This window comes from Blennius ocellaris (assembly GCF_963422515.1).
Source record: "Blennius ocellaris genome assembly, chromosome: 3".
NCBI classification, from domain to species: domain Eukaryota; kingdom Metazoa; phylum Chordata; class Actinopteri; order Blenniiformes; family Blenniidae; genus Blennius; species Blennius ocellaris.
In genome coordinates, this window is record NC_137652.1 from 17,770,808 (window position 1) to 17,785,768 (window position 14,961).

The window sequence follows — 14,961 nt, forward strand, 5'->3', positions numbered from 1 at the left end:
CGAACCACGTGACCCAGCTCAGGGTTATGTTGATCAAGGTGCAGACAGAACGGAACAAGCAGGAAAAAACCGTATTTTGCTTAGAATAAAACTCGAGTGTGGATTATTCTCCGGATGAGCTTCAAAACTCCTCTTGCGCCTGGAGCTCCGCGGCGTCTCTCTCTTTAATCGGTGTTAAGAACGCAGATGCCTTCGCTGACGTGCCCGAGCCGGTGTTACGGATGTTTCCGTCTCTGACGCGAACGTCCGCCCCTTTGCTGAATATTTTGACGCCGGACCAGGAAGTGGGAGCTTTACGTCCAGCTAGCTGTTCCCCTTCCGCGATGAGAGCACAAAAGACTCGGGAAAACATAACCCACACGGTCCGTACTTGGCTGTGAACTACTTAGCGTGGGTGCGGATGTTCTGAGGTGACGGTTTAAAGCCGCTGCCAGAGGCCTCGTGCGCTGCTGAGACTGCTGCTATTCGTCCGTCTGGCAGGATCGTCGCTCGCTAACGTTAGCTGGTAGTTCCCGTTAGCAGGTCGGTGATGGCCGAGGCACACAGAGGCTGCTTGGTGACTGGCTTTTTCCTCACACTGCTGCTGACCGGGGGTAAAGCGAGGATACACAAGCTTACCCTGACGGTAAGTCGCCGTCCTGTTGGCCGGGGTTAGCCGAGTTAGCTCCGGGGGCTAACGGCGGACTGTGTCGCTCTCCCCCAGGAGGAGCTGGAGCTCCAATTAGCCCCAGAGACTGATCCTAAACATGATGCAGGCTGGCTGATCCTAAACATCACGGTTGTCGTAGTGACATTTTGACAGGTGTTCTGTGCAGGACAGGGGTCCCCGAAGCCCCTCTGTAGTGTCCCGCTCCCTCTAAATAATGTCTAGATTAATCATTCATATTAAATTTTGTTGTGTTTTACAGAAAACCATCTGCCACAGCTATTCTTGTCTCCCGGGTCAAGTTGTCAAATGAATCCCTTAATTTAAATAGTCTTACTACATCGTCAACAGATATGTGTCCATTTCCTTCTGATAAACCTGTACAAATAAAAGATTTTCACTCAATGTGATCTATGCAAACGATGCCGGTTTGCCTGTGTGTGATACGTAGAGAGAATTTAACAACTAAGTACTACAACAAACGCCACATAAAATGGTTAAAATCATAGTTAAAACAGCTAAAATGGGTTATGAAAGCAGATATGCTAAACGTTCTGTATTTCAGCCATGTGAAATGGTGTACATCCATTTAAGATAAAACGTTAAGAACTGTAATAAATGTTCATTTCTCCTTAATTCCCATGGCTTCAACTTCAGCGTATATTGAGATGTTTATTTTGCACGTTAAATATGATCCTCAAGACCAACTTTATTTCTTGGAAAAGTGTTAAAAATGTTTTTTTGTTTTATTTTAAGTCATGAAGCTTGCAGACAACACCTCCAGCGGGATCCCTGCTGATCTTCACTTGTAGTAACTCCACTCCCGATTGTGTGTCGCTCTCCTCAGAATGAGACTCGCTTCGCTGTGGACCTCAACAACTTTGGCTTCTACGCTAACGGGACGCTGGACGTCAAGCTGTCCCACCTTCGAGTCCCGGAGAAACTGGTGAACTACAGCACGCACCCGGTGAGAAGTTGCGGGGGTTTCCCGAAGCTGCGCTCCTCTTTCTGCCGACTGCTTCACGCAATACGTTGGGAGGTTCAGCTCGGTCTGCTCTCAAATGCACCGAATGAGTAAAACGAAAGCAAAGAAAGAGGACATAATAATTCAAATTGTCCACCTTTGAATTAGTGCGCACTCGGCATATTCTGAAAATGTACACATTGAGATTTAATGCATCCGTCTCATTTCTCTCCTGGTTTGTGAGGTTCCACTAACACAGTATGAGTTTGGTTCTAATGGAGGTGCTTTCACCTGAAGGTCTTATTGGGTTTAGTCCATTTTATTACATTTCCTTCAAGTTTTGCAACGTCTCTCTCGTACTTTAGGTCTAACTCATTCAAATTAGGAACAGAACTTCAATGCTTTATTTTAACATGATGTGGGATCTTTCCCCCATACCGTGTTGGACTGTCTGGCCGGACCATGTCGGCCTTGATATCATATGTTTAACACCCATAAATGAGGTAGTTTCATTAGTAGTCGTATTTGTTTTCTCGTACTCTACACTGGGGCTGTCAAACATTTTAGGCTTGGGGCCTCATACAATGTTGACTGTGCTGAACTGGTAAAATAGTGTCATAATAACCTTTACAGTTAAAGTTATGTTTTTCTTTGTTGTGACATGGAGTATATGTGATTAAAAAAAAAAAAATCAAATTCCCCTTGTGGGAATAATAGTCTTATCTAAAACCAAACAATTTCTACAGAAAATGACTACAATGTCAACATGAAGCCAATTTGAATATTTTCTGGTGCAAAAATTGAGCGAAATGTCCCAAAAAAGTTTCTTATAGCTCATTTTTGTTTGTACTTTTTAGAATTTGCCTGATGATTTTTGGCTTGGGCCTTATGTTTGGCAGCCCTGCACTTGACACTAATGCTGAGACGACAAAGAAACATTCTCTTCTGTTGCCAGTCAAACAGGTTCAGTCCTCTGTGACGTGCGCTTCTGACACCTGCACAGTTCAAGAGCGTTTAATTTTTTTGACTTGGTATTGATTTTAAATCTCCAGTCTGGAAATGGATCTCCTGCAGGTCTGAGTGAGCTGTTTTTTTGTATTGGAACTCACTGACCGGTCACTGCTCCTCCTTCAGGTTGGTTTCAGCCTCTCCAGGTCGCGTGTCAATGGAGTCCTGTCCTACACAGTGAGTATAATAAATCATCAACTTCTCTGTCAACACAGTGTTGATTTAGAATTTTTTTTCTTTTTCCAACTGATCAGTCAATCACTCCAGTAATTCCCAATGTTTTTTTCTTTTGGAACCCCCCCCCCCCCAGATTGCCTCTAAAAAAAGGAGGCAGACTCCGTCAGATCTCAGATCAGCACACGACAGCAGTAGATTTTAGAAACTGTCCTAATATGTTTATCTTTAATGGTTCCAGGCCTCATTTTACAACAACCTGGATTGCTAATGCAGTGGTAGATGTTAAAATGTGACTAACCGAATGATTTTTGATCCCTGCAGGCGGAGGAGACGGAGACATGCCCGCTCACTTTTACAAAGTCCAACAACGACGAGCCTCTCATCCTTTTCCTGATCGATATCAACAACCTGAGGTGTGTATTTCAGCTGCAGTAGTCAGAGGAGGGTGTCGAAGTGCACCAACTGTAAAAACATGTTGTCGTGTTTTTTTTGTTTGTTTGTTTTTTAAGTGTCAATGTGAAAACAATGGGAATCCAAGACAACGTCCTCATATCAAAGGCGAAGGCTGAAGCCAAGACAGGTCAGTGTGGCTCAGTTTATCCGTCTTGTGAAATCAACGGTCGTTTTTTTACAAAGCATCGTTTTTGTGTGCAGTTCAGAGAAAGGCCAGGGAGAGTCCCATCAACCCCGCTGAAGCTGAACCAGCACCAGCAGGGCACATGAACGAAACGACCAAAAAGCCCGACGATGGGCCCAAAGACACCCCAAAGAGCGATGACCCCGCCATTCCCAAGAAGGAGGAACAGCCAGAGGGAAAGTTGAACGTTGAAGCAGAAGCGAAGCCCGAAGAGAGAACCGAATTCTATGTAAGAGCTCTGCCAGTGCGTCTTTGTGCTCCAGGGAATCCGCTCCTAACCTGCGTTTCCTTGCAGCTGGACGCCCCTACGCAGCTGACGTTGGCGCTCGACAAAGTCAATCACACCTTCTACAGCTTCAGCGTGAGTACGCCCGCCTCACGCCGGCAGCAAGCCAGCGTCTCTCCCCGCCGTCACTCAAGTCCGTCGCGTCTTCTCTTCGCAGTTTCTCATGAAGGTGGGCTCCAAGGCCGAGGGTCTGTACAGCCTCAAGTTCCACTACTGTCAGAACAGGATTCCGGGAATCAAGCGGCCCTACTCCTTCACTGTGAGCCGTGTGTGTGTGTGTGTGTGTGTGTGTGTGTGTGTGTGTGTGTGTGTGTGTGTGTGTGTGTGTGTGTGTGTGTGTGTGTGTGTGTGTGTGTGTGTGTGTGTGTGTGTGTGTGTGTGTGTGTGTGTGTGTGTGTGTGTGTGTGTGTGTGTGTGTGTGTGTGTGTGTGTGTGTGTGTGTGTGTGTGTGTACGTACGTCTGCACGCTGAGGTGTGTCCGTGTTAACTCGTGTGTGTCGTCTCCAGGTGGAAGTGACGGAGAAGAACCCGGGCGGCTTCCTGTCTGCAGCAGAAATCCCTCTGTCCCGGCTCTACATCTGCATGGCCGGAGTCTTCTTCACGGCCGCGTTGGTCTGGGTGTACACGCTCATGAAGCACAGGTACGCTTTCACTCTGCTGCTCGCGTTGAAGGAGACGTCCGCAGCGATTTGAGGTTCACTCAAAACGTTCTCGAGGCGGCACGAATTGGAAGTGCAGCCGTAAACAACGTCACGCCCAAACAACAGTCCACGGCCTCCAGAGAGCTAAAAACAAACGACTGTCCTTGTGTTTTCTTTCCAGGTACAGCGTGTTTAAGATCCACTGGCTGATGGCCGCTCTGGCGTTCACCAAATCCATCTCGCTGGTTTTCCACAGCGTAAGACGTCATCCCACGCGGTGTGTGGTTGTGCTTTCTCTTCCGGCCGTCTCATTTCGTCCCTCCGTCTCTCCTTCAGATCAACTATCACTTCATCAACACCGAGGGTCATCCCATCGAAGGCTGGGCCGTCATGTATTACATAACACACCTGTAAGTACGGCAGCGACTCGGCGTGCGCCGCGCTGTGTGTCTCAGTGATTTCTAAAGGACGTCTTCCTCACACACTTCCTCAGTCTGAAGGGCGCCCTCCTCTTCATCACCCTGGCTCTGATCGGCACCGGCTGGGCCTTCGTCAAATACATCCTGTCGGACAAGGAGAAGAAGATCTTCATGATCGTCATTCCTCTGCAGGTACGGGCTGGGCGTGTGTTGACACACTCCTGTGTGTGCGCGTGTGTGTGTGTGCACAAGGGTATATAATCGTGACTCACTCTCACTCCTCCAGGTTCTCGCCAACGTGGCCTACATCATCATCGAGTCGACGGAGGAGGGCTCCAGCGAGTACTATCTGTGGAAGGAGATCCTGTTCCTGGTCGACCTCATCTGCTGCGGAGCCATCCTCTTCCCCGTCGTCTGGTCAGTGTGTGCGGCCCGTCTGCCTCGTAGCACTCACACTTTCCATTTTAAACAATCAATGGATGATGAAATCAAGGCGGAATACCGCTTGTCTTCACGGCGTCACATCCCGGTGACGAAGGGTTTCGACCTTCAGTTGATCTCAAAAAGACAATGTCGCTGATCTTATTGTATATTTCCCCAGAGTTCATAAAAGTGTTCTGCCTTTTTTTTTAATATATTTATATAACTTCATATCTACAGGCAACATTATGGCAGAGCAGAGTTTAGACAAGTTATTCAAATAGTCATAAAAACCTCAATGGTATTAAAACAATGCTTTATGTTCTCAAAGATGTTGTAAAGTCTCACTCAAACCTCACAGCTCACTCGCAGAGCATTTCTTTAAGAATTTGAGGCTTCAAGTCATCTTTTTCAGAGATTTCATATATCTACATTATATATATATACAATAATATAATATAATATACATATGTAGATATCTACAATAAGGGCAAATTGACTTTGAATTAACCTTTAAAAATACACAGTTTCACACATCTGTTTTGGTAAAAAAATGAAGCAATAGTGCTGTATTGCCTTCTATTTGAGCCTTTTAGAGGAAAGCAAAGTCAAATTATTGATGGAAGTCGTCCTCAAAACACTAAACAGCAGGTTGAATATGTGAAGTGGTTTGTGATGCGTCTCTGCAGGTCGATCCGTCACCTACAGGAAGCTTCCAGCACCGACGGTAAAGGTAAGGAAGGAGATCAGTTACAGCTCACAAGGTTTCCCCCCCCCCCAAAGTCTCTCGCCGTTTGGTCATTCATCATATTTAATGTGGTTTTGTATTTCAGCTGCCATGAATCTGGAGAAGCTGAAGCTCTTCCGGCATTACTATGTGATGGTAAGAGCAGGAGTATTTTAGGCAGTAGCAGTACCATATACATATGGTTCTAAAAATGTTGTGTTATTCTCAGTTTTCTGTAGTAAATAAAACTGAAGCGGCTCACACTGTGTGACCGCATTGAAGCTTGTTCGATTCTGCCTCTTCCACCTTGTGTACATCAGTATTCTTCCTTTCCAGATTGTGTGCTACATCTACTTCACGAGGATCATCGCCATCCTGCTCAAGATCACCATGCCCTTCCAGTGGCAGTGGTGCTACGAGGTGAGACGGTAACTCGGGGCGATCGTACTCCCCTCCAAAAAAACTGACAAGTTTGGTCGGCGGCTGCAGTTTCCCCTGACACCTACCCCCCCGTGTGTTCCCTCAACCTTCTCAGTTCCTGGTGGAGGTCTCTACCCTCATCTTCTTCGTGTTGACGGGCTACAAGTTCAGACCAGCGTCCAACAACCCGTACCTCCAGCTCCCCCAGGACGAGGAGGACGTGGAGGCGGACGAAGTGTGAGTGCACGCGGCTCGTCTTTGCCACGGCTGAAGTGTGACTTCAAGATGCTTACAACAACAACAATGACACAAAACAAGCATTTTCAAAGCTTAATTGTTATCCCTTATGAAAAAAAAACCCAAAACCTAATAAACAGCTGATCTTGAGAAATATTTGAATGTATTGAGAAACATTTTAGTCTGAACTTTTCCATTGTCACAGTCGATTTGGTCCTCAGTGTAAAATGTGGTCTATTTTTCATATAACACATGTGAAAGTAATTCCTTTGGATAATAAGTAATATTTATTAGCGTTGATCACTTCTGTGGCTGATGTGAAGTTGCAAACATTTGATTGGCACTTAAATAGGCAAATAGTTTTCACGTGAAGAAAAGAAAGATGCTTTAGTGTCAAGTCATTTATGATCTCACAATCTATAAACTAAAAGTATGACGTCTGGTTTAAAAAGCAAGGAAATACAACATTGGATCTCTTGAAAATGCAGTGATCAGATTTGTATTGTTTTTAATATTTGTCCATGATGGAATTAATATAAAATGTATAGAAATTTCAGTGTGTTCACTCAGGCCTCGTTTACACAATTTGTAAAATGAAAGCGCGTCACTCTTGCCTTCAGTTCAGAAATGTTTGCCAGGCAATGTTTATAAAACCATGTCTATGTCCATGTTTATGCGGAAATAGCAGAAATGCTGAAAACAATGTCGTTTTTTTCACATAGGGCCACTAGTGGGTGCTGTTGCTTATTTTGAAAAATGCATCCAGACACAAGATGAGAATCTTTTAGTGTTTTTCTAATGAGTCATTCATTCATTTGTTCATTTATTTGATGCTTCGGCAGTCGATCGCAGTAAAAAATGATTGTCTCTGTGTGCAGTGTGACAGAGTCTGGGGCACTGGAGGGCATTTCCAAAGTGAAGAAGACGTCAAACGGACGCGAGCGCCAGAAAGAGTCCACCTTGTGAGCGGGACGCTACATTTCTGAGAGAGACCAACTAAAGCCGCTCCTCCTCCTCCTCCTCCTCCCCAACCCCCCCACCTCACCACCTGGCCAGCTGGTGTACAGGGGGCACACAGGACCAAGGCCTCCCCGGACCCGGCGACCGTGCTCCTCGTTGAAATTCTTTAAAGTGGTTGCAGTGGACACGCCCACTGTCTGGCTATGCAAAAAAAAAAAACACAAAAAGGAAAAAAAAACACCTACAAAAAAAACAAAAGAAAAGTGACTTCTTGGACGCTCTGTGTTTCTGTGGAGCGGTCCATCCTGAAACGACTCCTCCGTCATCATCGGGTGGAGATGTGGAGCTCAGACGTTCTTTATAGTTTTCATCTCTCTCTCTCTCTCTTTCGGACTCTTTCTCTTTCTCCAAAGATAATTATCATTTCAGAGAAAGACGTTGCTTTCGGGTGTGTTTATATTGGCTATTTAAGACGGTACTTCTGCGAGCCTCTTAGCTGTACCTTTTCGTGTGATGTGAGTACACAAATGTGAGGCGACACAACATTTTTTTAACCAAGCCGCCCCCCCCCCCCCCCGCCCCCTGCCGTTTGTAGACAATAGCCCGTACTCAGGTAAAAAAGGCTAATTATCAGTATATTTGAATCTGCAGTTCAGGGGCAGTAATATCCCACCAGTCAGCGATGCAGCTTCACCACACACACATACACATACACACACACACACACAGAGTACAATATGTCACTTCTTGCGTTGAGTTCTAGATTGAAATATGAGGACGTAAGAGGTTGTATGTTCCAATGTATTGACTTCTGTTCCAGTATTCCGATTTGTGTAGGGGAGTTTGGCGTCCCTCCTGGTCCCTCACTGGGACCACTGCTGTAATATTAGTGCTTTAATGGTTGTAGACGCCCACGTGGAGACATATGGAGTTCTTGCTGAATAAACCGGTTTCAGATCAAACTCCGAAACAGTTGGAACAGTGGGCCCCACTTGTGTTTGACAGCCTTGTTCTTGTTCTTTTTTTTTTTTCCCTTTTTGGCATCGCAGTGCTAATCAGGGCCGAGAAGTGACCTAACTGATTATTTTTTCAATCTGCCTGCTTTTGATTACTTTTGTTTTTGCTCTTGATGTGAAGCTTATTTTAATAATTATTGACGGATTACCATGTTATGGAAGCTCATCTACGTGTGCAGCCAGGTGGCCATTTGTAAATAATTTAAGACTGTTGCGACAAAAAGGAGGCACATAATGCTTTCATAAAAGCAAAAAAAAAAAAAAACATAAAGGCTTTATAGAGGGGTTTGTTTGGTTTTTTTTCGGACCATGTTTGGTTTCAGTGAGATGTTTTGGACTCCTTTTTGTAGGCAGACAGACGGGCGAGGAAAGACTATTGAGATTGGGCCGCCCTCGCTCCTGTTTCAGGGATGACCGAGCAGCGTCGTGTTTACAGACGGGTAACGTGTGTCCGGACTCTCCGTGCAGAGGATCGTGATGGCGAAGAGCCGTCAGTGCGCCCTCGCCTGACCTCGGCTCGGCGAAGAGGGTCGTGATGTTACGGAGGGGTGGCTGTTTTGGTGTCTGTGTGAACTGTCACAATAAAGCAGAGTTCTGGAAGGATTTGTTTGCGTGTGTGTGTGTCTTTATTTTGTTCCTATGCCTTAATTTTTTTTCCCGTGAGTATTATTCACTCCTTTGAATGCGGCTCTCTCAATGGGCACAGTGTCGCATGCATAAAGCAACCCCCTGTATGACTGACTAGCATCAGGTATATGGAAATCAACATATCACTTGCACTTGTTGAGCATGTTTACATGCACTTTAAAAAGGTAAATTCATAAATTATATATATATATATACACACAGGAAGTTAAGTATGGTCCTTAGCCTTATAAAAGGGGAGCGTATTCACTCCTTCACGCCATCATGTCCTATTTGGATAGAAGTCGAGGTCGGGCTTGCTCCACTTTAATCCCCTTTACCGTATATGACCGAGTACCTCACGCTACCCTGCACTTATTACCCATCATTGCTTTCCTCTACACTGCATACATTATGAGTCTGGAAAGATGTCAATGCCAACTATGACTTTGCTGCTTTGCAGAGTCATAGTCCTCACCCACAAAGTGTGCTTTACTCAGAATCATGAAAAGAAACCCAACTCACCTGCGTTCAGATTAGGACTGATGTCTCATGTCGTCAGACTTCAATCGCCAACAAACAACATCAAACAAGAGTCAACAGCAAAGAAACAGCTGTCTGGTGTTGGCAAAAAATAAAAAAAAAATCTGTTTTGGGGCGATGCTGCCCACACACTCGGCTCTGCAGCTCATCCCACGAATGGATTCTGTGTGACGAAACAACTAGGAGAGGTGGGTCTGGATCACTGGGAGAAGTGCAAGACAAAGTATTACTGCAGTCTCATGTCCCCAATGAGATAAAGGGGTTGAGTGGCCTTTACTTTTGCTTGTAATTGAAGTCAATTTCAGCAACAAAACGGGAATTTCAGTTCTCTTTTCCACTTCTGATTTGATTTTTTATTTATCTTTTTGTAGTCTTTTTGCATTGTTTTACTGTATATTCTCATTTATTGTGTGTGTGTGTGTGTGTGTGTGTGTGTGTGTGTGTGTGTGTGTATGTGTGTGTGTGTGAGAGAGAGAGAGAGCAACAAGGTGGACTCGTGGTTAATACTTTATCCTCACAGTGAAATGATCCAGAAACATCTCTCTCTCTCTCTCTCTCTCTCTCTCTCTCTCTCTCTCTCTTCCATCTAATTCAACCATCCTGCACAAGATGACTGCAGAATTGCAGCATAATGAGGATCTGTGTTGAGTCTGCACAGATGAGAGGCGTGCACCTCTCTCCTCTCCATCCCGGCTGGTGCCAGCTCGGCTCGACTCGGCTCGACTCGGCTGTGCTCGGCTGTGCTCGGCCCCGCCCTCGTGCGCGCTGCAGTCCGCAGTAAAGCCAGCGGCGCCCGTCGGAGTGCAGCAGTCTGCAGTCAGTCAGTCAATGCGGCTCCATCACTGCTCCTCTCCGCGCCGCCCCGCCAGGTGGACAAGGACAGACATGTGAGTACCACTCTGCTGGGGACAATAACAGCTCCATCATTCCATTCACCACCTCTTCTGCTTCTTCTTCTTCTTGTAATGTGCGCAGGTAAAGTTTGCGTCATTGTCATTGCTCAAAGGAGATCCGATTCTTTTTTTTTTCGCAGCGCTTTTTTTTTTTTTTTAACAGGCTGATGCGTCACCTGCGCCAAACCCAAAGAGGACATGGTTTGATCTAAACTGGTGGTCGCACGTTCAGACCACCCACCTTCCTAAATAGTGATAACTGCCTCTGACCGGGTGTTTTGCTTGAGTGGGAACAATGAAATGTTTGGAGATGAAACACAACGTCGCCTCCTGGTCGCTTGACCTCAAAACGCCTTTGAATTGGAAGAAGACAGCCCGATGATGCAGAGCCCCCCCCCCACACCATCCCACCACCCCCCATTGCGTGTCCCATTTCATCTCTGCAGTGCAAACCGAGCCACAGCTTCCTGCTGCACAGTGGCAACCATCAAACCAGGTCTCAGTGTCAGTGCTGACCTTCCCAAAATGTGTCCTCTGTCGTATTATTCAAGGAATTGGGAGTTCATTTATCGCCACGCACAAGGAGCATCTGTATATTCTTCTTAACAGGATCAGAGAAAAAAAGAAAGTCTATTGTTTCCTATTGGGGTGTGGGAAGATGGAGCTTGAATGACTTTGTACCTCCAACTCTGCTTTCCTTTTGTCCATCCATCCATCCATCCATCCATCCATCCAGGTGCTAACCACTACACCACCATGCAGCCCTTATCGATCAACCAGGAGAAATTTTGGGATGAGTGTCAATGGCAATAAAAAGCACGAGTCGTTTTTTTAGTTAATCTGAAAAACTCGGAATGACTTTAGACGTCGGTTCCAAATGTTGTAACTGTTACACTTAAAATTGTACATTTGTTTGTCGTTATTGAGCATTAATTTCACTATTTAATGATCCTCCTGAATTCCTCGCGACACGGCTGATATGTATGGTTGTGTTGTGTGTGTGTCCTCCCGCAGGGCGTTCCTCTCAGTTCTGGCAGTTCTGTCACTCCTGGTCTCAGCTGAAGGAAGTGTTGGGTAAGTTCACCCAATCAGAAGCAGGGACGTGGACGTGGACGCTGCCAAACATACTCAAACTATCATATTTAGCTTTGTTTGATTCAAAATCGGACTATTTTCTGAGCTTGAAATCAGTGTGAGATGTAAAACAAAGCGGTGAGTTACAGGCTGGACATGTGACACGTCCAACACTCATTCCAGCACAATGGGCAGTAAGGAGCTTACAGAAAGCCCAGCCACACTTATAAGGCTTGTAATGAGATCCTGGAAACTCTGCAAGGGTTTTTTTTCCCCCCCTCACTTCATTCACCCAAAGGAGCTTTAGTGAGATTGGACACTGATACATTTTACAGGCAGGAGAAGTGAGTTACCTCTGCTCCAGGTCCAAGGAAGGAAAAGCTGAGAGTCGTAGTCATCGACGAGTGTGAGGGCAAAGAGTAAAAATAGTTGTGGTCTTTTTCTTGGATTAATTTAATTTATAAGCAACAAACTCTGCCTGTATGAATACGGTCGTCAGTGTGTTGGTCGGCGTGTCCAACAATTCAGCAGTGGTTGTAAGAAGCCCAATTTGCATATTTCCATGTGATCAGTTACTATTTTAGTTTAAATTGCCATTGTAATATATGTAAATTGCAATTGCAATATATATAAATATTGCTCACTTGTTTTAATCAAAGAGATTTGGAGTATTTGGCCATCAGTCATGGTAATTTGACACCTGTGGAAGTTGTATCTGGTACAAATGGGCATGTAAAGAACAGCTTTACCAACCTGTTTGAGCTCTTCCTTTAAAGAGGTTACCAAATGTGTTTTAACATTTTATTTCACTTGAATTTCTTGAGTTCTCAATGTCGTAAAATATCAGTGAAAGATTTGATAGAGCCCGTTCCCTGTTGTTATAAAATGTTGAATCAAAAAATACAGCCTCCGCTATGTCAAAGCAGTTTGTGCACATCTGTTCATTTATTTTGGTTGTTTAAAAAAAAAAAAAAAAATTCTATATATATTTCTTGTGTCCATGTGTTGTAGACCGAGTACCAACAACAGCTTCTGCACAGAGTCAAAGGAGTGTCTGGAATATGAGTTGGTCTGCAAAACAGATGAATATGAGGTGGGTGAAAATCCCCCATGATCCAAGATCCACAATACCTGCTCATTAGGCTTTAATATGTGTGTGTGTGTGTGTGTGTGTGTGTGTGTGTGTGTGTGTGTGTGTGTGTGTGTGTGTGTGTGTGTGTGTGTGTGTGTGTGTGTGTGTGTGTGTGTGTGTGTGTGTGTGTGTGTGTGTGTGTGTGTCTTCAGGTGCGACACTACAGTCCCACCCGCTGGGTGTCGACAGATGCTGAGGCCTATTTCATGGGAGTGGGTGCAGCCATGGCTTTCAGGAGGCTTTTCCAGTACATCACCGGCGCCAACGAAGGAGGTAAAGACAGGATGACATTGTTGGGGGGGCGGGGGATGGGGGGGGCTCAGGAATGTTTGGGGATGCTTCTTCTTGGAATGTGTGTGTTGTTGTACAGGCCTCCAGATGGAGATGACCGCCCCAGTCCTGGTGAAGGTCCCAGAGGAGACGAAGATGTGGGAGCCTGCCGTTTACACACTCAACTTCCCGCTGCCTGCAGCCTATCAGGACAAACCGCCAGCACCCACTAACGATAAAGTGAGCGTGAGGGGCCTGGGGGGGGGGGGGGCTGAGCTTCACCTGCTTCACATTATGTGGATAATCTGATCAATGGCTTCTCCCTGAAGATGAATAGAAAAGTGTTTGGAGGCAGAAACAGAGTCGATGTTGCTCAATGTTGTTCCGCTCTCACGGCAGCATCATTGACGTCGCAGCTCGGGTCTCAGTGTTGTGTTGCCTCTGCTCACAGGTCTTCATGCTGTTTCCATTAGTATTAGAATTATTGAGTGTTTACTGCTGCATGTCTGCCGACCCACCAGGCCCTCTGTCTTCGCTGCACTGCCCCCGGTGGACGAATAGCTGTCAAACTGAATTGTTTAGTTTGGTGGGTTTTTTTGATACCCTTTGTTACCCTCAAAAAAACAAGGTGGTGGAAATTTGTGTGACGTGAGTTTCCCTCTGACAAAGCATCAAGACTCCTTTGTGTCATACAAGGAAATTACTCTCTTTTGGCTTTCAAGCGTCACGTTGGGAATGTTTTTTGTGCTTTCTGGATTGTTTCCTTTGCAGCATCTACCGTCTTTCTTGTCACTCGTGTTTGCTCACGTCTGTTGTTCCGCTCTGCACAGCTGTATTTCACCGAGATGCCGGAGATGGACGTGTACGTGAGGAGTTATGGAGGCTGGATGCTGTCGGTCACCTCCCGGCTTCACGCTCACCTGCTGAACAAAGAGCTGGAGAGAGTTCGAGCCTCCTACAACCGCAGCTATCACTACGGAGTCGGCTACGACAGGTGTCGCATCTTTTTTTTTTTTACACATTACCGTCACTTCTTGGGAATATCCAATCCCTCTTTGGCGTCATTATTTTCTGAGAACGTCGTAAACATTCACACAGTCCGGAAAGTTTTTGAATCTTTTCTGTATTCCAGTCTATTGTAGACGCTTAGAGAAGTTGTCCTGCACAACGACGTGTTCTTGAGTCAAACCTCCGTATATCAGCGCATTCTTAGTTTAATCCTTTAAAAGGTTGAAAACCGACAGATTTTAACCAACTGCAGCCAAGCTAATGCTCACAAACGCGTGGATCATTATTGTGAACACCTTGCATGGCAGCATGTGAAGCATGCTGAGGCTGCTGACGTGCTGCAATGAAGTCCATCTAGCATTAGTACCAATAATCAGAAACAGCTCATGTTGACGTGTTGTTCTTCCTACTTATCTTTTGCTCTTTTCTTGTGTGTTGTGTTCATGCGTACAGTCCTCTGAAGCTGTTGAACAGACACAATGAGGTGTGGTACGTGGCCGAGGGTGAGCCGGTCTGCAGCGATCCACGGGAACCGACTCCTGCTCACACCCCGCGGCCGACTCCCACCGACCTCCCCACAGACCCTCCATCCGGATCCCAGGCGGACGCCCCGTCCGATAGCCCATCCGGAGCCCGGGCCGATGCTCCGTCCGCCCTGCGGGCCGACGCCCCACTCGACCTGCAGTCCGACGCCTCGTCCGATTCCCAGGCGGAAGCTCCGTCCGATTCCCAGGCGGACGCCCCTCCTGACCCACAAGCCGATGATCCAGAGGCTGATGCCCTCTCTGAGCCCCTCGCTCCGGTCTTCTCCGACACACCCACACCCACTCTCTCCAACCTGTCCTTGAACGCCACACCC

The 14,961-nt window shown here is 46.1% G+C and overlaps 1 protein-coding gene across 1 annotated transcript; it reads left to right on the top strand.

The window, feature by feature from the left end:
• Positions 1-148: 148 nt before the first annotated feature.
• gpr108 (G protein-coupled receptor 108) lies at positions 149-9,154 on the top strand. The gene is made up of 18 exons (XM_080520326.1): positions 149-625; positions 1,494-1,613; positions 2,745-2,795; positions 3,117-3,208; positions 3,305-3,375; positions 3,450-3,661; positions 3,728-3,793; positions 3,876-3,977; positions 4,226-4,359; positions 4,541-4,616; positions 4,696-4,769; positions 4,853-4,970; positions 5,065-5,195; positions 5,888-5,931; positions 6,032-6,081; positions 6,262-6,345; positions 6,461-6,582; positions 7,461-9,154. The coding sequence occupies exons 1-18, from the start codon at positions 530-532 to the stop codon at positions 7,546-7,548; spliced, it is 1,731 nt and encodes a 576-aa protein (XP_080376452.1). The 5' UTR covers positions 149-529; the 3' UTR covers positions 7,549-9,154.
• The last annotated feature ends 5,807 nt before the right edge of the window (positions 9,155-14,961 follow it).